At 35.7% G+C, this 20,770-nt stretch overlaps 2 protein-coding genes across 10 annotated transcripts; one reads left to right on the forward strand and one right to left on the reverse strand.

Moving 5' to 3' along the window:
* Window positions 1-4,312, forward strand: LOC111313989 (soluble inorganic pyrophosphatase 1-like). 5 transcript variants are annotated; one of them, XM_089752757.1, is made up of 9 exons: window positions 1-135; window positions 1,853-1,970; window positions 2,143-2,171; window positions 2,456-2,521; window positions 2,809-2,916; window positions 3,482-3,547; window positions 3,631-3,751; window positions 3,867-3,948; window positions 4,041-4,312. In XM_089752757.1, exons 1-9 carry the CDS (start codon window positions 115-117, stop codon window positions 4,081-4,083), a joined length of 654 nt encoding a protein of 217 aa, XP_089608883.1. In that variant the 5' UTR covers window positions 1-114; the 3' UTR covers window positions 4,084-4,312. The 5 variants fall into 5 exon arrangements, with proteins under 5 accessions (XP_089608883.1, XP_089608885.1, XP_089608884.1 ...); XM_022914925.2 differs by lacking the exon at window positions 1-135 and adding an exon at window positions 687-828; XM_089752758.1 differs by lacking the exon at window positions 2,143-2,171 and having other exon boundaries at window positions 12-135.
* Window positions 4,313-4,586: 274 nt separating this feature from the next.
* LOC111313985 (endoribonuclease Dicer homolog 1-like) lies at window positions 4,587-16,690 on the reverse strand. Of its 5 annotated transcripts, XM_089752707.1 has the most exons (22): window positions 14,910-16,690; window positions 14,695-14,808; window positions 13,503-13,713; window positions 12,976-13,370; window positions 12,646-12,877; window positions 12,003-12,175; window positions 11,782-11,904; window positions 11,526-11,686; window positions 11,206-11,439; window positions 10,965-11,115; window positions 10,697-10,879; window positions 9,286-9,444; window positions 9,108-9,203; window positions 8,374-8,999; window positions 7,946-8,046; window positions 7,661-7,851; window positions 7,193-7,583; window positions 6,666-7,096; window positions 6,557-6,583; window positions 5,631-5,795; window positions 5,148-5,518; window positions 4,587-5,062 (listed from the first exon to the last, which is right to left on the reverse strand). In XM_089752707.1, exons 1-22 carry the CDS (start codon window positions 15,981-15,983, stop codon window positions 4,885-4,887), a joined length of 5,787 nt encoding a protein of 1,928 aa, XP_089608833.1. In that variant the 5' UTR covers window positions 15,984-16,690; the 3' UTR covers window positions 4,587-4,884. The 5 variants fall into 5 exon arrangements, with proteins under 5 accessions (XP_089608833.1, XP_089608832.1, XP_022770644.2 ...); XM_089752706.1 differs by having other exon boundaries at window positions 6,666-7,583; XM_022914909.2 differs by lacking the exon at window positions 6,557-6,583 and having other exon boundaries at window positions 6,666-7,583.
* Between the last annotated feature and the right edge of the window lie 4,080 nt (window positions 16,691-20,770).

A 20,770-nucleotide genomic window follows, 5' to 3' on the forward strand; every position in this document is an offset into this window, starting at 1 on the left:
TTTGTGTGGAAACGACGCCGATGGCTGCAGGGCTGATGAAGCACTTTGACGAGGAAAGGAAGAAACGAAAGAATTGGAATATTTAAGGAATTTCAGATTCGTTTTCTTTCCTTTATGGACAAACCTTTTACCGTGGTAAATTCACTTTTTATGTTGTAGATAGATCTTTATTCTATTGTTTTATAAAAAAGACTAAAACATGAAATAAGTGAAACGGATTATGTTTTTTACCTGTGGAGGCATGTTCTGAATCTTATTGAAGATAAGTATGATATTCCTCCGAATATCTTCATCGATACCTAGTTGAGGTTTTCAAATGCTGTACTAACCTTAACTACTGTTTGTCTTCAGATTGTAAGTCCATTCACCAACACCTGTACCCTTGCCCCTTCTCAGGGCCGACATTTAACTGCTTAGATTTTAAGCAAACATTTTCAGGTCAACCTGCATTTATGCGACAAAGGGTTCTGTCTTAAAGAACTAAATTTGGCTTTTATTTCCTTGCACAATCATTTTTATTTCCAAAATAGAAGTAATTGGAAGAGGAAATTTTTTAATAAAATATATTTACTAGTACTAGCCAGGTCAGAGAGAAAAAAGGATGTGCCGAGGAGGTGGGCAGAGGCAGAACTTTAAATCCAACCTGTTTTTTTCTCAACAGCAGACACGAGGCACTGCCTCAAAGCATTGACCAAGCTCTTTTCTCTCTTGTTCTTAAACAAACTTTCAACCCTCCATGCTATAAATATTTACCTGTAGATTAACCGCAGCTTTAGGATCAATAATCGAAAACTTTTTCTGTGTCTACACTCTTATTGCAGAACCAAGGTACGTTTCTTTCACTTCTGCACTGCTTAGGATCACAAATGAAACCCCTTTTTATTTTTATTTTTTTGTATATATTATAGATCGCGCGTTTACACTTTATCGGCTAATATTTCATGGCCTTAACATTCCTGGGTTTCAGTGCAACGGCACAAGTTCCATAGGATTTTATTGAATCCTACTACGATTCATGAACAAGCTCTAGACTTTGGTTTAGCCGGGCATAGATGTAAAGCTTTAAAAGCAATAAAAGCAACCTTTTTACTTAGTAGTTTTACCATGTTGGGAAAAGAGATTGCAGAAGAAATAGATTTGTAAGAAAGTTGCTTATTTATTGATCTTGTCTTGTATTTGATTGATGCAGCAACCTTCATACAGATCAATAGTACTGTGAAGTACTATCTTTTATAATGTACTTGTAAGCATAAACTCCTGACCCATAATGGCTTATCCCTAAGAGAAGATTTATGCGTCATTGGATCAGATTGTAATAGATTATTTATGTTATTTTCTCTTCACATTTTTTTTTGGTGATCCGCAGTGCAAAGTCACTTTGGTTGTGTACTGATTAAAGTAAAATTATGTGACTTTTACGATGGCATAGTATTGGGTTACTTGCTGGTCTATTATCAGTTTATTGCCAAAGCACAAGCCACGTATTAGGTTGTTAGAGTGTGAAAGTTCTGTAAGCTTTTTCCTTACTCTTGAAGATCATGTTGGCTATTGGTTTTGCCAAAATTTGCAATAGTTTCTAGTACATTCCCTGGCATTCATCATCTGAGCAATGGGACAATTTATACTTAGTTGTTTGGGCATTTTATCACCATATGTATCTAATATTTGATTCATTCAGCTCCAAGAAACATTTAGCTACATGTTTTATGCATCATGGTTATTATAAATTCTTAAATCTGATTTATAGTGCCACTCTAATTGGATCAATATTCATTTCAACTGATGACTGGACTGACATAATTACTAGAATTTGATTGAATGTTGATGCAATTTATTCTTCTTGTGGAAAAAGATGAGCGAAGCAGGTCAAAAGGAATCTCCACGTCAAGCACCCCGTCTGAATGAGAGGATCCTTTCATCTATGTCAAGGAGATCATTTGCTGCACATCCTTGGCATGATCTTGAGATTGGTACCTATCCAATGAGTGAATAATCAGATTTGATGTTTTAGCTAATATTGTCTGAGTGAATAATCAGATTTGATGTTTTAGCTAATATTGTCTGAGTGAATAATCAGAATGTGCTTGGCCAAGAAAAAAATCAGACTAGGTAACTGACATGTTGCAAAAATATTGTCTGCAGGACCTGAAGCTCCAACCGTTTTCAACTGTGTATGCATTCTTTTTAACTATATCAAATCAATCATATAAATCCTATGGAGCCTGAACTCGTCAATAGAACCTTTATGGATTTAAATTTTTTGACATTAGCCTGTTTTATAGTATCAACAACAACCTTCACCAATTTTATTAGGTTCACCTGAACTTCCCCTAGTTTTCCTCCTTGAAGAAACAATCTTAAGGTTCTGGAAAAAGTTTCTCATATTAAGCCGAAATTTCTAACCTCCAACCACTGCTAATTGTTTGCTTGTTGAATTTTTTGTCCAACCGTACAGGTTGTTGAGATAACAAAAGGTAGTAAGGTTAAATATGAACTTGACAAGAAGACCGGAATGATTAAGGTACGAAAAACTTTACATCCTTCAAAGATAGAAGTTCCTAGAACATGTTCCTGAGCTACTATAGATAGAGCCATACCTCAAGGGCCAAGACTCTTCCCCTCTTCCAAACAATTCCAGTTTTGTCCTGTTTATCAGGACATATGCCAGTATTTCAGTCTAGGACTGGAAAATTTTTGAACAAGGGAAGTATTTACTTCACATAATACAGTCCTGGTCCTCCCTAAATTCTAAATTCTTGTATGTCTCTCCATATTGTAATTGTTTCCTACTATTTAAATGAATCTCAGGTTGATCGGGTTTTGTATTCTTCAGTGGTCTATCCTCACAACTATGGTTTCATCCCTCACACACTATGTGAAGATAATGATCCCTTGGATTGTTTGGTTATCATGCAGGTGAAATACCTATCTGATCTTCCTCTATCCATCTCCAGTTTATATTGTGATGGACTATAATGCCGAAGGATAGAAGTTTATAGTGCTGCTGATATGATTCTGTTTTTATCAAATGGGTAACCTTACTATGGTATTAATGAAAAAGTTATTGACATGATTCTTTAATACTATAGTATTACTCATTTGATATGATTCTTTAATCGCTATATCACTATAATAGCATTTATCGTGCTGCTGATATGATTCTGTTTTTATCAATAACTTTTTCTTTAATATTAATATTTACTATTCTTAATTTAATCACTATAATAGCATCTTATGTGTTTCATTGTCGACGATTGCTTCTTCCACCTGATTTCCACGCCCCCTCTCCTTCAATGTGCTCTGAATCACCCTCTTTGCTTACAAGGAACTTTTCATTAAGGTGCCTAGGAATTCCATGGCTTAGTATCTGGCATTAAGTACATTATGCCAAATTTATTCCTACAACTCGATTGTTGCATCTTTGAGCTGTATGTTAACAAATGAACTGCAAGTACTCAGATAATGTCATTTCTTTGAATAGGAGCCAGTTCTTCCTGGATGTTTTCTGCGAGCCAGAGCCCTTGGTCTAATGCCCATGATTGACCAGGTATTTCATTGAAGTTTGAAGCTAACCTTTTGACACTTCTTCCATTCAGTTTGTGTGATAATGGCTTCATTATTGTCACCCAGGGGGAGAAAGATGATAAGATCATTGCAGTTTGTGTTGATGATCCAGAATACAAACATTACACTGATATCAAAGATCTTCCCCCTCACCGCCTTACTGAGATCCGCCGTTTCTTTGAAGATTGTATCCTTTCAATTTCAAATTATATACTCGTTGCTCAACATATCTGTTGCTTATTGAAAGAATATTTAAGTTTGTTCCCCAATGTGAGAAATACTGGCTTCTTAACATGGCACAGACAAGAAAAACGAGAACAAGGCGGTTGCAGTCAACGAGTTTTTACCTGCAAGCACTGCATTTGAAGCCATCCAATATTCAATGTATGCCTTCCTTAAAGAGCTATAATTATATTAGTCAGCATTTTTCTTACACTTCTCCACCTCACTGAGGTTTTTGTGTTGCTATGGTGCAGGGACCTTTATGCCGAGTACGTTCTGCACACCCTGAGGCCATAGGCTCAAAAAGCTATTTTCCTTCAATTTTCCATTCATTCTTGGAGGGAAATGCATTATACTGAATAAAACATCTTAACTGCAGTTGAATAAGAATTACAACTCCTTTGATTTTTTCTTCTTTTTTTGTAGTTCTGAATGTTTATTATATATTGCTTGTTGTATTAAACTCTCTTGTGAGAAGAAATGAAGAGTGAATGTATCAGTTACTAGAATGTGATTTGGATTTTCACTATTTCTGTGCAGATCATTTTGATCATGCTCACCTTCTATGTATTTCTGTACTGGCCTCTTGTAATCTTTTGAGAGATTTGTTCAAAAACAACCTTGAAGCAACTGAGACATTTAGAATGTATCATTTTCAAAATATATTTAATTCCACGTTACTTAGCATTACTGTAGACTTTAGTCGGCCTGTTTTCAACTATTTTTGGTGCTAAATGGTGTAACTTTTTATTAACCATACACAGTAGAAATATAGATTATAGTAAAAAAGAATAAAAGAATAAAAAATAAAAAGAAGATAACTGCCTCCTGTATCTCGTTTAATTAAGTACAAAGAGGAAGAATTATTGCATCATCTATGCTTTGATCTTTTTCTTCCTCCATTACATTGATATGGACATCAATCCATGCAAAATTACTCATCCATTTGCTTATAAATTTTCCTTGGCCTATGCATAATGTCCATTAATGGGGAAAAAAAAACTACTATGAATTGCGATATACTCCACGACCAACGGGGTCAATTGAAAAGATAGGGTTGGGAACAGAATACCAAGATAATGGTTGTCCTCCACATTGTCATGAATAACATTTGTTTAAAAGTTCCAAGAGAAGCACCGCAGCCGAGTCCTTGGCCTTCTTAACACTAGGCATTGGCTCACCTACGCATTCATCTGTCCACCCCCTGTCAGTGGTATTCACCTTAACAGCAAAGGTAAATCTCTTTGCATGCGCAGGCCCCCCCTCATTCACACACCTAAAGATATCGATGCCTCAGATCAGTTATCTGTGTTATTGTCAAAACACAAGAGGAAGAAAATGTACTGACTGTAATTTCCTACCGATAAGAGGGCATAGGCCAATTTCTACGGAGGCAGATATCATTCAAAGTTTGTCTGGTAAATGTCTGGTTGCCATTCTTCTTCTTTTTCCCATTCTCAGTATTCTCCTTAGCTTCAGCTGTTTCCTTCTCCTTTAAAACAGCAAGCGCATTCCTGGCAGCTAGTTTCTGTGCCATCTTCTTTTGGGGATTCTGAGCAACTCCAACCTGGATACCATCAATGAAAACCTTCACGGTGGCCAAATTGCCACTTCGACTGGCTTTGTATTCCAAGCCTTCAGCTTGTTGCTGGCATCTCTCTTGTAGTTCCCGCACAGGATGCATTGGCAATGTCTCTGGAGTGACCATGGGATGCAACAGAGGTTGAAAAACCTGGAAAGCAAGAACAAAAATTTCCCTTATCAGATCTCCTGTTCATATAGCTGCAAGAAAAGCAATGGAAGGTTTCAGGGACAATAAATTTGGTCTCTTGGCTGAAACTAACCCTCCAGACAACTGTAGTGTCTCGTCCACTGTCAAGAAAAATGGCACCAGCAATAGATTCAACAATATCTCCAAGAACTTTTGGAGCTTTGCAATCTCCCAAACCAAATGAGTTGAACCCAGGCTTTAATAACTCATCCTGAACTTCCTTCACAAAGTCCCGAATCTGAAACAGTGGCCAAGAATACTAAGTTAGGAGGAACCCACCATTTGCAGACTCAAGGAGCCCTACACCAAGCAAATAATGTCCTTTCTGTTCAACTTATTACCCATAAAACAGAATGTACCAATTTTAAACTCATCAAGCATAACTTCACTTGTCACATAAACATACCAGTTAGTCTCGAATTATATCCTAAACTCTATTATTTATGAATTTTACAATTTTTCTTCAGTTAAGATTTTACTAAAATGAAAGTAAAGCAAGAAGATTGCAAATTTTTCACTGGGATCATAAACAACGAAATTTTGGTTTAAAACTATAGAAGGGTGACCATCTAAAACTTGACCTGTACACCACACCACCTAACCCAGCAGTGACATGATAGGACTAAGTAGATTGATTCTAGAAAACTTTTTTTGTCAAAATGTAATCTTCATTATTTCTTCATTGATTGACATTATCTATTTTAGTTAAGTCTCTTATTTTTAGAATAAGAAGTGATTTGGTTAATTACACCAAATCCATTAGATATTTTTCTATTGTGTATAGAGAGTAAATTACTCATTTGATTAGCTGCTTTAATGCATGAAAATCTTGGGTTTTAAGGCTAAGAATATTCAGTCTTTAGCCTATATATTTTTATGCAATTCTAGTATTGTAATAAGACAAATATAGAAGAATAAAATAGTTTTATTCTAGAGATTTCTTTAGTTTTAAAGTAAAAAAAAAAAATTTTTGATATAACTTGAAGAAGAAATTACTACCATAAACAAGAAGCACGCAGCTGCAGCCTGTGTCATAACAGACATAGATATGGGTTAAAACTGCCACCCCAACATTAAATATGGACAGCGAAGAAATCAGATAGTAAACCTGTTTTTCAAGGGCACTTGATCCATGTCGAAGGTGCACATGCAGCTGGTGCTTTACTGCAACACGCGCAAAATTTTCATTGTTTACAGCAGCAGCTCGCAAATCAGTTAAGCGACCTGGAGGCAGATTGGTGTATGTGAAAAACAAATGTCTTGTGATAAGATGATCTAAGACCGCATCACCAACAAACTCCAATCGTTGGTAGCAGGATACTCCAGAAGATGGGCGTGAAGCATGAGTAATAGCTTCTACCAACAAGGCCCTATTTTTAAACTTGATTTTCAACGCACCTTCTAGGGCATCAAAATTTACACTCCTAAGTATGCTTTCTGGAACGTTGGATGGTCCCACTACAGATTCCATCTCATCAGGATCAGACTCCACCTGAATCCCAATCCATTTCATGAGGTGGTTAGCTGCATTCTTGCGACCTTCAACATAATAAATTCCGATTAGTGCTTCAACAACATCTGCTAAGGTCTTGCTAGAGAGGACTCTATAAGAACTCAAGTCACTCTCAATCTCACCATCTTCCATATCTTCATCTTCAAACCCATCACCAGGTTCTTTTCCTGGTATAACATCAACAGTTGCCTGTTCTTGATCAAATAAGGACGTGTCTCCATCTTTTGAATCCTCATCGAAGACTGGCAATACCCCAGGAGCAGCCCATCTAGATGGTGCAAAGCGATCCGCTTGGATATATGATTGAAGTCCCTTGTATAGTGCACACTGATACAAAACCATGTTACTCACCATTTGTTGTCTCATCCTGGTCAGTTGACCTTCATGTTTCTGGGGATATTTAAGAAACAAAAAGCGACTAACAACCCATTTCAAGTAAGCATCCCCCAGAAGCTCCGCCCTTTCATAACAAAACGTCTCCTGACAGGATGCGGCAGTCAAAGCTTCCAAAATCTGTATATATAAAAGAAAACATTTAGTGATCATCTGAAAGCTGCTTGAATTTGATCAGTGTGAGGATTACATCACACCTTTGAAGCAGGGACTGGAAATTGTATTATGTGCTTAAGTTGAACTGCAAGAAGCATGCTCTCAACCCTCCTCATAATAGAGGGCAACCTCTGGGCACCTCTAACAAGTGATCCAGGAAGTGGATGAACAAAACACAGCTCAGAAGGAAGAAACACATAGTATGTTTTGTCAAGAGACTCTTCAGATTCACCTTCATATGATACATACACATTACATTTAGCACCAAAAGGACCATAAAACATGCCAAACTAATGTCAGAGACAAGAAGCATTTTCTAAATATACCTTCTGAGTGCTCAAATCGAGGAGATAAGAGATTCTTGCAATATGAAACACCACGAGCTCTTATTAAAGGTTGTTGTTTGCATCTCAACTCAACACCGTACCTGATAATGATATACAGAGGACTTAATAGCCTAATGCACTCTTTGTTGCGCGAGAAGAAACAAAAAGCATCTTAATCTGCAAGGACATCCACTACTATCAGATAGAACTGTGAGAAAAGCTCACATATTCTGCACCCAAAAGTAGTCAACCATGTCCTTCACAGAGTAAGACATGCTTTTCTTTTCTTCACACACAACAACAGAGGTGCATTAAGGCTATCCCATCCATTAAAAAGAAGCAATCAATAGGCAACCAATTGTTACTTTTAATTTTAATAAGGTGGAGAGAACAAAGCAGGAATTAAATAAGAAATATCAAATTCATACTTCTGCTTATAGTAATTGGCATATGAGCTATACTCCAGAGGACCAAGATAGCCCTCTTTCCTCGGGAAGGAAGTCTCTGCTGTCATGTCATAGCGTATTGAATCCACATAAAACCTCTTCCCAGAATGGGCAGCTGTTACTATTCTTCCAACAAGATCTTCTGCATGTGTGAAACCATCAGCCATCATCAATTTGCCTTCAGTCAAATCCCCTTCTCGTACCTCAATAACATCTCTACTAGGAAACACACCAGTAGCTTTCACAACATCAAATGGCGCTACAGCTCCTCTGATACCATAAGTAGGATGAGATTTGTGCCCAAAAGCCAGGCCATGACGCAATTTCCCAAATCCATACTCCCTTCTGTCACCTCCAAGCGACCTCTCATTTGTGCCAAGGTAAACATCTGGCCTAGCTCTCTGAAGGGGATTGCTCCATGCATCTTTTGTGATTATATCATCAACCAAATCCCAGTCAATTTCTTTTACAGGATCTACAAACTTATCGCCAACCACAGGGACAAACAAATATGCCTTGGCAGGATCCCAAGGAGTGGTGGAAGGATCAACATCCACATCCAGTACAATGCTCATCAATCTTACATGAAAACTTTTAAGGGATGCCAGCTGCACATAAGCAGACTTTTTAAGTTATATCAAAAGCATAGTCTGAAGTATAAACACCAAAAGCCTCAAATTGTAATCATTAACCAAACAATTTAAACAGCAACTCACCTGACTTTCAGTAATATCTATTGATCCCCTGAAGACAAGAGATGCCTTAGTTATCATCGCTCGAGCAATAAATAGATCCACCGACATCGATAACACCTGTCATTGAAAATTTTGATTTGTAATTAACATCTTATTTACCAAATGCATGTTATGCTAGAATAAAAACAAAAGAAAGTACCTCTGCATCCAGCTCTTTGCCAAAAAGCACTGCAAAATCTGAGACTTTAGTTAAGAATGAATCTTTTGAAGAGCCATTATTTACACATTTGATAGCATACATGTACAGATGAAGTATTTTGGAGTCACTAGTGCCATTTCCAGATAAAATCCATTCTCCCTGTGGACCAGAAAGCATTTTAACATTTTGCTTTAAACAGAAAGCCATTAGACACCAAGGGCATAAAGAATGACATATGTAGCCCTTAGTTAAAAAGATACAATTTTATCCAAAGTATTTCATCATAAATAGTATCACTCACAGCAACAACGTTCTCATGGTTGAGGTATTGTGAAAGTTTTTTAAAACCCATAAAAAAAAATTATATCCCCTTATGAAACAGACAATCCACATTGTGCATAAACCTTTGGCTGTTTATTAAGTTTGAAAACTTTCATCTGTCCTTTATGATGCATGTATAAGTATTTGAAAATTTGATAATACTTTGCTATCTATTCCTTAATTTTTGAAACCAAATTGTATAATTCATTGTATCATTCAAGTAATTTGAAGTATTAGAAGTTAAGATAAATACATTTACTGCCCTCCCAAAAAAAAAAAAATTTTCTGAATGATTCCTTATTTTCATCTTTCTTTTACTCAGATTAAGGGTATCCTATGAAGACGTATTGAACCACATTTGTTTTCTTCCCACAACCTCCCCTCCTCATTCATAAGAAAAAAGAAGGCAAATCCTTTTAGCGTACATACAACACTAGACAACTGTAGTCTTCTACCAAAATAGAAGTTCCCTAAAACATATAGCCAAAATCATCATCCATGTTACTTGGTACCAGAACTTCAAAAACAAGCAAATATAGGTATAATGAATCTACCTCTCATGCAATCAAATACAAATGCCATATTGCAAGTTATGATCCTCTATTTTTACAATTCACTTGCCAAAGTCAGCATATAAAAACATTAAACAACATTTGTACTTCTACTCTTGATTTGTCAAAACAACAAAGAGCACTAATCTCACAACAGCAATTACTTCTCATATGCCTGTTAGGCAACCAGAGTATAACAACCCCAACGCATACTACTATTTAACAACAAGAAGAACACGAGGCATTTCCAACTTTGATGTTCAGATAGGCATTAAAAAAAAAAGTGTTGTACCAGCAACACAAAGGAAAACTTGGTCAAATTATAAAAACAAAGAGCCGAGCAGGTAGCGACGAAGAAATTATCCAGTTCATGGTGGTTGCAGAATATAAAGATGGACATATGCACTAGCATGTATATCTTTAAAAATGAGAAAAGAAACAGTTAAAATTGACATCCAATAAATTGCATAAGCTAAAAGTTGCATCTGCTAGTTTCCCATAATACACATACAGGAAGTCAAATCCGTGGAGGAACTGACCTGGAGTATATTTGCTACACCTTCTGGATAGAACTCTCTATGCCTAGCAGTTCCCGGAAGTGGGTCTCCTTCATCATTCTGTTCAACCTTCTCTGCTTCTTCCCCACTTCCTTTGTCTGGCAAAAGCATATCAGTAAATGCTCCCATCTCATGAAGCTTCTTGCAAGCAGCCAAACATACAGCCTACATGTTACACATGTTTACCAACATTAGTAATATTCTTAAATATATGTTTGATGAAGAAGTAGATAGTGACAAGATAGCATACCTGTTGGGCAAGATGCATTGAACTGAATTTGGGACCCTCAAGCTCTTCAAATGGTGCATTACAGGGGAGTTGAAGTTTGCAAGAATATTCTGTTGGACCTCCTGGCTTCTCATGCTTCTTCATAATAAAATCAGGACGAAGAATTGAATATCTAAAATCCAAAAGTAAGGGCCACTAAGCAAAAGACTGAACCCCAATAGAGACAGCAGCAAATGTCAATATCTTATAATGAGTACAGTACCTGTCACTTGGAAGCTGAGAGCAGTAAAAATGGATGAGTCCAACAGCAGAATTTAAGCTCACAATGGCACCAGTTGATTCAACCTGGTACACTGTACCTGGTACCATATCTACCGTAATCAACCTTGAAGTATCCTTCAGATGACTAAGGTCAGTTCTCTCAATGGCTTCTTTCCGCAAGGTCTCCTCACTATTCCTAGCATTCCTTAGGAATGTAGCATGAGATAAATTTCCTCTGTAGACAATATAAAGAGTAGAGTTTGTCTGGATCATTTTTGGTGGAAAGAAGATGTTTAAATTAACCAAACCCAAAAGAAGTACCTCTCAATCATCAAGATGTAATCTGACCCAGGCTTCCTTGCACGACCCCTAGACTGAATGTATGCCAAAACAGTTTTTGCAAGATCAAAACGAATAACAACATTGCATTGGCGAATATCCAATCCTTCCTCAGCAACACTAGTTGCAACTAACAATGTCACCTACAATAGAAAGCAAAAACATTTATCAAAAGTGAACAATTGCATGATTCAGATCTCAATCAGCTTAAGATAGGAAGCATGGAATATGGACATACACGACCATCTCGGAATTTAGCAATTGTATCCTGCATTTGTCCAGTCCGCATTTCTTGACTATTGTTGTGCCCAATCAAACTTGCACACCTAATGAAACTCAGAGATGGAAGCTCTGCAAAAACCTGTCCATTCACAAAGAATTGAAATAGCATTTATTGTGAAACTGCAAGTGGGAGAAAAACTATCATTAAACATAATAAAACATGCCATTCCTTCTAACCTTAGGAAGAACTAAAGCAGCCACAACTCGCTCAACAAAGATGATTGCACGAAAATCCTCCGTGTGCTGATATTTGAGAAGTATTTTAATCAACGACTGTACTTTTGGGGTCACTTTTCCATCAGCTACAGCTGCTCCAATTATCACATCCACATGCTCCCCACCAGAGACAACTATGTCAAAAACTTACACCAGTTGAGAATACAGACCAAAATGTTCTTAAAATATCATTATTTACAAATATATTGGATAATAAAATTTTCCTTCAAAAGGAGGACAAGAAACACAGCAAAAACAAGCAATATATGTTGGTGGTTTACTTAACATTACCCCAAGCAAACATTCAAAGTTAGCTAGCAAATATAACTTAACTTCAAGTGCCCCACGTGCGTGAATAAGAAAACTGGTGTATCAAGGAAATTGATTCTAGCAAACTCCATTGACATCAAGTATCCAGGAACTAACCTAATATTTGTGACCTTAACTATTGTTATAATATGGTCTAACTCATGCAAGTTTGAGCTGGTTTCTTATATTCAACATCTGGTTGATATATCAGTTTTCAAAATCAGGAACAAATCAGTCTCAAGTTGGGCTGGCAAAGTAACAAAAGAAAGCTAGAAAAGTAAACTAAAAGATCCACCATGACTGTCAGGGAGCTCTCCTTCCTCAATCTCATCAATCTTGGTCCCATTTTGAGCATTAAAGTTCTCTGCTTCTGCAGTGTTCATATCTTTGTCAGTAACAGCTCCCTCTGATAATTGGCATTGTAAGAGAGATACAACTTTATTTAGGTAAGATTCTTGAAACTTCACATCAAGCTGGTAGTTTGCCCTCTCATCATTTTGTAAAGCTGTCAGAAAAGATTGTGCAACCTGCAAAAAAGGAAAACGAAAGGAACCAAGATCATTTCTGCACAACTAAGAAAAAAAGCAAAGTCATAGTAACCTTAATCACTTAAAACATATGATACCTTGTAAGCACACCATTGGCCCAGTTCACCAAGTGCATAATTAATAGCCCTCAATTTTTGTATCAAATTAGCAGCTCCATCACTTTCTGTTCTTTCAGATACACCATAAACTTGGTGAAGCTCTTCCTTGGCTCCTGCATCTCTAGCTCCCATGAACTGCCATTTACTTCTTCTAGAGCTTGACTGTGCAGCTTCTTCAACTGCCACTTCCATTTGTTTAATTTGTTCATGAAGGGACCATAAACTGGCAGCTTTGTCATACTCTACCACAACTTCTGAGGGCATTGGCACGTGTTTCTCAAGTTCCTTGCGGTCTTTTATTGTACAGACTACAGAATCCAGCTTGCTTTCTAGGTTACGAATCTTTATTGCACAATCAACTTGACTCGAAACACCTGAATATAACAATTCCAAAATATTTGTGTTACATGAAAAATCTTACAATCAACTGAAGGAAAGAGATGCTCCTTCAACTAGAAGAAATATAAATTGGAAGAAAAACCCACAACTAGAAAATAACAATATACCCTTCAAGTTAACAGGAGAAGCGGTCATCCCAAAAACAGAAGGCCTCTTCTCCTTTGGCGTCGTATGATAAAATTCGGACATCACCAGTGAATATGGATGCTTCTTCACAGCATGGTGACACTCATCCAAAATAAGAAGATTGATTGCTTCCATCTTAATTATGCTGTGCCTCAAAATATTCAGCAGAATTTGAGCTGTCATAACCAAAACCTGCAAGAAAACACCAATTCAGTAAATCAAGAAATAATCTCAAGTTACAGAACCAACAAAAGGAGTTGTAGCTAAATAAAAGCCATTTCTGTATATATGCACTCAGCAACCCGATACATTAACAACCAGCTTAAGCAAAAGTTCAACAATTATTCATATATGCAGAATCAACAGCTCCAGAAGGCTAGAAAAAGATACAACTGTTTTGAGAACATCTGGTTGCTAGACAGCCAACTAAAAGTTGCTCGATTAAATATAGAATGACAAGAATACGGAAGCCATAATACTTTGTCAAAAAGTACAAAACAAATAAAGAAGTTTTCCATCCATCCAAAATATCAAATACAGCTCCTTTCAGTTGATTGTGCATGTTTCAGTAGAACTACATCTGTTTAATAAAAATATGCTTGCACAAGTTTTAATTCAGAGATTTTGACTTTTTTTCCTCTTTTACTTTTAAAATGGGATAAAGGGTATACTACTATTATTTCCACTAAATTCCAATTCTATATAGTGGGTATATTAGGATCTTGCTAGCATCCAGGAAACGTATTTCGATTCAAGGAGGGCTTTCCTTTTTCTTCCTCTTTTCCCTTTAATATGGGATAAAGGGTGGACAGTTCCACTAAATTCCAAATCTATAGAGTAGGCATATAAGGACCATGCTAGCATTCGAGAACTTATCAATATCACCCTTTTGTTTCAACAAAATTGAACAACGGTACATTGGTTCAAAAATCTAACCTAAGTCATATAATAGCTAATAAACAAATGAGATAAATCTGGGCGTAATAAAAGTATTACCACAGACTGGATATACAAACATTTTGTGTAACGCTCATTGTAATGTCAATACCTAAAAAATTTTAGAGTAATATACAGCATTACTTAGTACCGACAAACACCAAAAAAAAAAAAAAAAAAAGTAGTATCCTACCTTAGAACAAGAAAGAAAAGCTTAAAATGAACTTGAAAAGCTACCTGTTTTGTTTCAAACTCGTGCTGCCACCTACGAGCATCCCAGAAATCTTGACCCATCTCCCCACAATAATGACCCACTTGGAAACCAGTTCGCTCTTGAATAACTTCAGCTTGCTGAAGGGGGGCAAATAAAATCAATAAGATGAACTGAACTTGAAAACAACAAAACCCATCAAATCTTAAAAAGAACATTAAAATTTTACAAATTTTACTACCTGATAAACTAGTGGAACTTTAGGAACCAAAAAGACAGAGAGCATTTTTCTGTTTTGCTTCTGTAAATCATCACAAATACTTTTGATGAGGAGAACAGCAATGAGTGTCTTCCCTGCCCCTGTTTCAAGAAATGCGATTGTATTTTTCTTTTTTGCCTGTTCAAGAACATCCAATTGATATTGACGAGCTTGCTCCTCCAAAAGTTTTTCCTTAGGCTGTTCAACTTTCTTCTCCATCTTTCCATTGCATTCCTGACTTTTATCATTAGCTGCCTTCCCTTCTCTGTATCGGTCAGCTTCCCAAGTGCCCAACCTAAAAACCATCTCATTGGACCCTGACCGATCCCTCTCCCAATAACCCCTCGGTTCTCTATCTCTCCCATCCCTCCTACTACTACCATTATAATGTTCCCTTCTCCTAACATGCTCCCTATCTCTCCTATCAATTTCATCCCAATCGCGAACTCTTTTTCTAGCAGAACACCTCTCCCTATCCCTGGGGTAATATTGGCCTCTACTAGAATACTGCCTGTCACTCTTGCAACCATTCGCACGAGCCCTCTTGCCACACCTCTCTTCACTATCCAAACCCCTATCCCTTGACTCACAAGACCTTTTTTCGTCTCTATGTACTCCACTCTCCTTAGTAGAATAATCAAACAAATTACAATTACTATTATCACAGTTCTTCTCCGGCCCTTTGCCTTCAAGGTTATTCTTTTCGACAACTTTAGGTGGTGGAACCGAGTTCTCAGCTAAATTCTTGGAAACCCCAGAAGGCTCATTCGGAGACCATTCATCTCCAACAACGGAATCGGGAATTCCATTTACATTGACAATAGAGCTATTATTGTTACTGCCCACTGGAGGAAGGCCACCGCCGTTCTTGATGCTATCAAGAATGTGATCAAGTCCTCCAAAGAAATCTTGATTGGAAGCATTGTCAGCTGATTCTTGAACTATAGGAGCATCAAAATCAACAAAATCATTAATCAGGTCACATGATATGTCCTCACAAGCATCCAGCCAGTAAGATGACCCATTGCTACCAGAAACCCTGCTCTCATCCTCCATTAATAAAGTATTTAAAATTACAATATTCCCACTTCAAGACAACAACAAAAAGCCCAAATCTTTAACACGAAAGAAGAAAAGAAAGAACACCAAAAAAATGGAAAAAAAAAAAAGGAACAACAACAATTATAAAGAAACCCCAGAAAGAAAAAGAAAGAACTTGGAAAGAAAACGAAGGATCTTGATTGGGTTTTTGAGAGAGGCGAGAGTTTTTATAAAGATTAAAAAAAAAAAAAAAACAGAGAGATGAAAAAAGAGAGCGAAGACACAGATTAAGAGTAGATAGACCGCAGGAAACACGCAAGAAATATAGTTATGGAAGGGGATTCATTTAAAAAGAGAAACAGAAAATAAAAGAAACTTTGAAATAAATAAAACCAGCATCCCCACCATAACTTTGTGTGTGATTCTTAGATTCCACGGTCTATCAACGCCTATTCTGCTATCTTCCTTTTCTCTTTTCTTTTGACCCCTTTTTTCAAGCGTGTGCCTTTCTCTCTCTCTCTCTCTCTGTCTCTTCGTTCTTTCTATATCTGCTTTCCTGTGCTTGCCCCTCCCTCTCTCTCTCTCTCTCTCTCTCTCTCTCTCTCTCTTTGCTTCTGGGTTTTAGCTCCGTTTTTTCTCCGAAAGAGAGATAGAAAAAGAAACAAGAAAAAAAAATACAAAAATAAGGGGTTTTTTATTGTTCTTTACGCAATGTTTCTTTTTTCTCTTACAATTTACAAAGAAACTTCTTATACTTGAGGCGGTTGTGTTTTTCTTTTTCCACTTCAAACTCGAACGTGCGACGGTGTTTCAAGTGATTAGACCAATAGGATTGTGCCACGTTGATTTTATAAGGTTTTGGGATTACGTGGTGATTTATGAGAGGATAGTACGATAGGGTTTTGGGAACTATGCTGTCAGTCTAACTGTGTTTACCGTAGGGAGTGGGGGGTTTTAAGGTTTTTTGCTTTTCAATTGCCAAGTTTTTGCTAAGAAAAAAACATATGAACAGCAAATTTTATTACGAGTGAAAAAGAAAAGTACGAATACACGTGTCACACAGATGGAGCCCACTCTTGCAATGAGGGAAGCGAAAAAAAGACTTAAGTCTAAGAGACGAATTCAAAGGTCAAAAGTGGTGGAACATTCTGAGCCGTTTGATTTATTCTCAAAAAAAAGAGGAAAGGGAAATTATTCCCTAGATCAGGCTGAATGTTTTTATCCTATGAAATCATCCCTTGGTGGGGTCAACTAAATGGGCATTTGTGCTGTGATTGGGTGAATTTTGAAGGCCCGGTTGGTTTCTAATTGGCATAATAATTAATCCATGATTTTTTTTTTCTTTGCATCTCAATGATGTTTGCATTAATTTCCCACCAAATTTCTCATTAAATCAGTGTGATTTCGGAAGAAAAACAATATCTTACTTTTGCGACATTATTTAACAATTAGTAGAAGTTATGGGTGATAAATTAATTTTATTAAATTTATTATTAAAATTTAATAATTTAAAATTAAATATAAAAACTAATTAAAATGATTAAAACGCTTTGAATAAATATTTATCATCTTCAAAAATAAATAAATAAAATTTTTATTTATTTTTAAGTAATAGAAAATATGCTTTCCTTTTGCTTTTAACATCTACCTTAAGAATGTTTGTTAAAATTATTTTGGTATTTAATCAATTAACCTTAATACTCACGAGTTTAGAACATTATTTTTTCTAATAGAGATTGATAAATTTTAAATTCTGATTTGAAATTAAAAATATAATATTTTATTAATAAATTATATAGTAATTAATCAATTTAAAAAAATTTAACAATTTATATGTATATATATATATTATATCTATTTCATACCAAACATATATAAAATAAAAAAATTATTATATCACAATATTATATATTATATATAAACTATATATATTTTTATTTTTACTATATATACATATATTTTTTAATTTTAATCTATATCATTTCACTTTTTTTATTATTTACTTATCATATTTAAAAATATTAAATTTAAATTTAAAATATGACTAAGACTATGAGATTTAATTTTTCAAAATTTTTTTTTTGTACCAACAACAAAATTTCAAAAACTTCATAATTAATGTTTCTATACTCTGACCCCATTTTTGTCTAATCAAAATAAATGAAGTAGTACGCTGTTTCTTAATTAGATGAGAAATTTATTAATTTACTGGTGGATTCTTTAAATAGCTATGGGGAATTGTGAAGTTTCGACTCTTTCATCTGTCAAAGTTCAGTCGATCATTTAATGCTTGGTTAGAAGAGTGATGAACTAAAAAAAGAAATGGGTTACATTAGATATTAATATTATGAAAAAGAAAAACAACCCATTTACAACCACGCAATCATATTTACCCATCAGGTAACTTTCAACGTATTTACTGTTTAATACTTATAATTTTTTTAATTTTAATATCATATAAAAAAGAATAACTTATTTATTAATAAAAAAAAGTGAAATAAAATTGTTAGCAGAACTAATAAAAGTTGATGCAAGTAGTTAAAATTTGAAGAACACAAAATATTTATATTTGAACCTCATAAATTTCTATTAATAAATAATTTATAAATTTCAAAAATATTAAAAAATTCATAAATTTTTTTTATTAAAAATATAATAACTTCTCTACTTCTAAACTTTTCTTCAAAAAAAAATTGTTGACAGTAAAAAGCTAAGCCATCTAATTATGAGAGTTGGGTCATGATTGATGAAATTAGAATAGAGTTGATGGAGTCAATTGAAATGCTTTGGAATGAGGGGGCGGGCACCACTCATGCAAGAAATGCTTGGTCTTTTTCATGCAACGAGTTGATATCGAAATATGTTTTACTGAACCTGATAAAGTGATGGGAAACAACTTACAGGGCAAAAAAGTTGATAAAGAAATATCATAGGATCCATTCATCATTTATACTGCTAAAAAGAAGCATCAAGACTAGAGCAACATCAATCCACACAGGGGAAGGGCAGTCAGACCCGGACCAATCTCTCCCAAGATATTAAACATGTCTATTAACCGATTTCAGTGATAAGTAGTTAAAAAAAAAAAAAAAAAACTAAAAGCTAGACGTTCATGCCGCCAATTGTCATTGCTTGTCGCTCAACCATACTATTATCAGTTAGATTTCTCATCAGCAAAAATTAGTTAGCTTTCGGATATGCTTCCTGTCCTGAATTTCAGTGACATAAGAAGAGTGCACGAAATTTGCATGTGGTCAGAGATATCAGATGAATTCAAACCGACAATATTCCACATTTCCTACTCCCCTCTTTCCCTCATCAAATCAACCATTGTTTTTCTTTATTCTGAGAAAGATTCAGAACTTGCACTTTGAGAAGAGATCCATGCACACATCCATTCAAAACTTGCTTATTTGTCAGATTCAACAGGTTTAATTTGCAGTTTGTTTAAGACAAAAATCAAAAATTATATTTCAAATAAATAAATATATATGCCAATGTTACTAAATATTTTTTATACATGAGCTTTTTAAAATTTGAGTGTTGATCGTTAAAATTAAGAATTGAATACTCTATCAACCATTTACTATACAATATCGTATAAAGGGACGAAAATAAAAAATTAGGTCTTTAAATTTGCATCTTATCAAAGCTAGTCTAGTCCCGAATGCCGAGCAGGAGGCAAGACGAAAGCCCATCAGCCATCATCCTGCTCCTGCCCATTATCAATGGGTCTCAAAGCGTTGCGTTTTTGTACATTGCTATGGAATAGAACATCTGGTTTCTAAAAGATGAAAGAAAAGAAACAGAGGTTTTGGATTTGTCTCGGTTTCAGATTTTAGTAGGCCTAAAATCTAGATAGATTCCCATTTCATCTGTCTTATCATGGGCTAGGCATCCCAAAATGGGCTCTGCATCAAGTAGGGGTACCGTTGCAGACTAATTAAATGACCATGGGCCTACGTTCTCCACACTGTTTGAGTCAGCCTGTAAACAGAAGAACCTTGTTACATGAAAGTGCTCCTAAATCTAACAGACCAAATCCATAGACCCACCATGACCCACTTTTCAAAGTGCATATGGATCACGCTTTCCTTCATTGTAGCTGTTAGAACAGTGCTGAAAAATGAAGTCATATTTGTATACGTGTTTGACAAAATAGCAATAGAAAGTAAAAAAGGTTGCTGACCAGGAAGAAATAATAGTCAGAATAAAGTTCAATTATCAGGTTGTTGGCCGTCTACTCTCTGCCACCGTACTTCAAATTTCACTTTCTCCTGCCTGCCCCGCTATCATCCATTCGTACCCAACTCCTCCAAAATTCCCAGTGAAAATAAGCAGAAACAAATAAGAATAAAACAGTATAATCAGTAACAAAATGGAGAGTAGGAAGTAAAATCTTATATTAGAAGAGAAATATAGTAGGTAGTCATCATCAAGTGTCATTCTTTTTGGTTTTATTCACCATGAACCAAAAGACTATTTAGTTGAGCGGTACAAGTAGTACATATAGATGCCGTGGATGGAAACAGATGAACTTTATTCTACATGATTTTACCCTATTGCAATTAATTCTTCCGCAGTTCTATTTTTTATCTTTCGTGGGGGTAGACATCACCCAAAATTCTTATTACCTTCCAGAATTCAATGGACTATGTGGGAAGTCAGATGGAGGTCTCAATCACCTGTAAGGGTAACTTATATTAGAGAAATCGATGGATCGGTTCGATTATGATTATAAGTTCAGTGTCGTTTCAGGACATTGGTATAATAAGAGCCACACTGATTGCGCTGATCCCAAA

The sequence above is a fragment of the Durio zibethinus genome, chromosome 23, assembly GCF_047325235.1.
Source record: "Durio zibethinus cultivar Kanyao isolate XHJ-2024 chromosome 23, ASM4732523v1, whole genome shotgun sequence".
NCBI lineage: Eukaryota > Viridiplantae > Streptophyta > Magnoliopsida > Malvales > Malvaceae > Durio > Durio zibethinus.

What these genes read in the sequence shown, in the direction of transcription:
- LOC111313985 (XM_089752706.1), bottom strand. Translation starts at nt 15,983, where the DNA reads ATGGAGGATGAGAGCAGGGTTTCTGGTAGCAATGGGTCATCTTACTGG. An exon ending in AGAGCTCCCTGACAGTCATG is followed by an intron (nt 12,176 to 12,645) that starts GTGGATCTTTTA and finishes TTTTTGACATAG; the next exon opens with TTGTCTCTGGTGGGGAGCAT. An exon ending in TGGCCTATGCCCTCTTATCG is followed by an intron (nt 5,063 to 5,147) that starts GTAGGAAATTAC and finishes CGATATCTTTAG; the next exon opens with GTGTGTGAATGAGGGGGGGC.
- LOC111313989 (XM_089752757.1), top strand. Translation starts at nt 115, where the DNA reads ATGGACAAACCTTTTACCGTG. An exon ending in TGGACAAACCTTTTACCGTG is followed by an intron (nt 136 to 1,852) that starts GTAAATTCACTT and finishes TTGTGGAAAAAG; the next exon opens with ATGAGCGAAGCAGGTCAAAA. An exon ending in CTCCAACCGTTTTCAACTGT is followed by an intron (nt 2,172 to 2,455) that starts GTATGCATTCTT and finishes CCAACCGTACAG; the next exon opens with GTTGTTGAGATAACAAAAGG.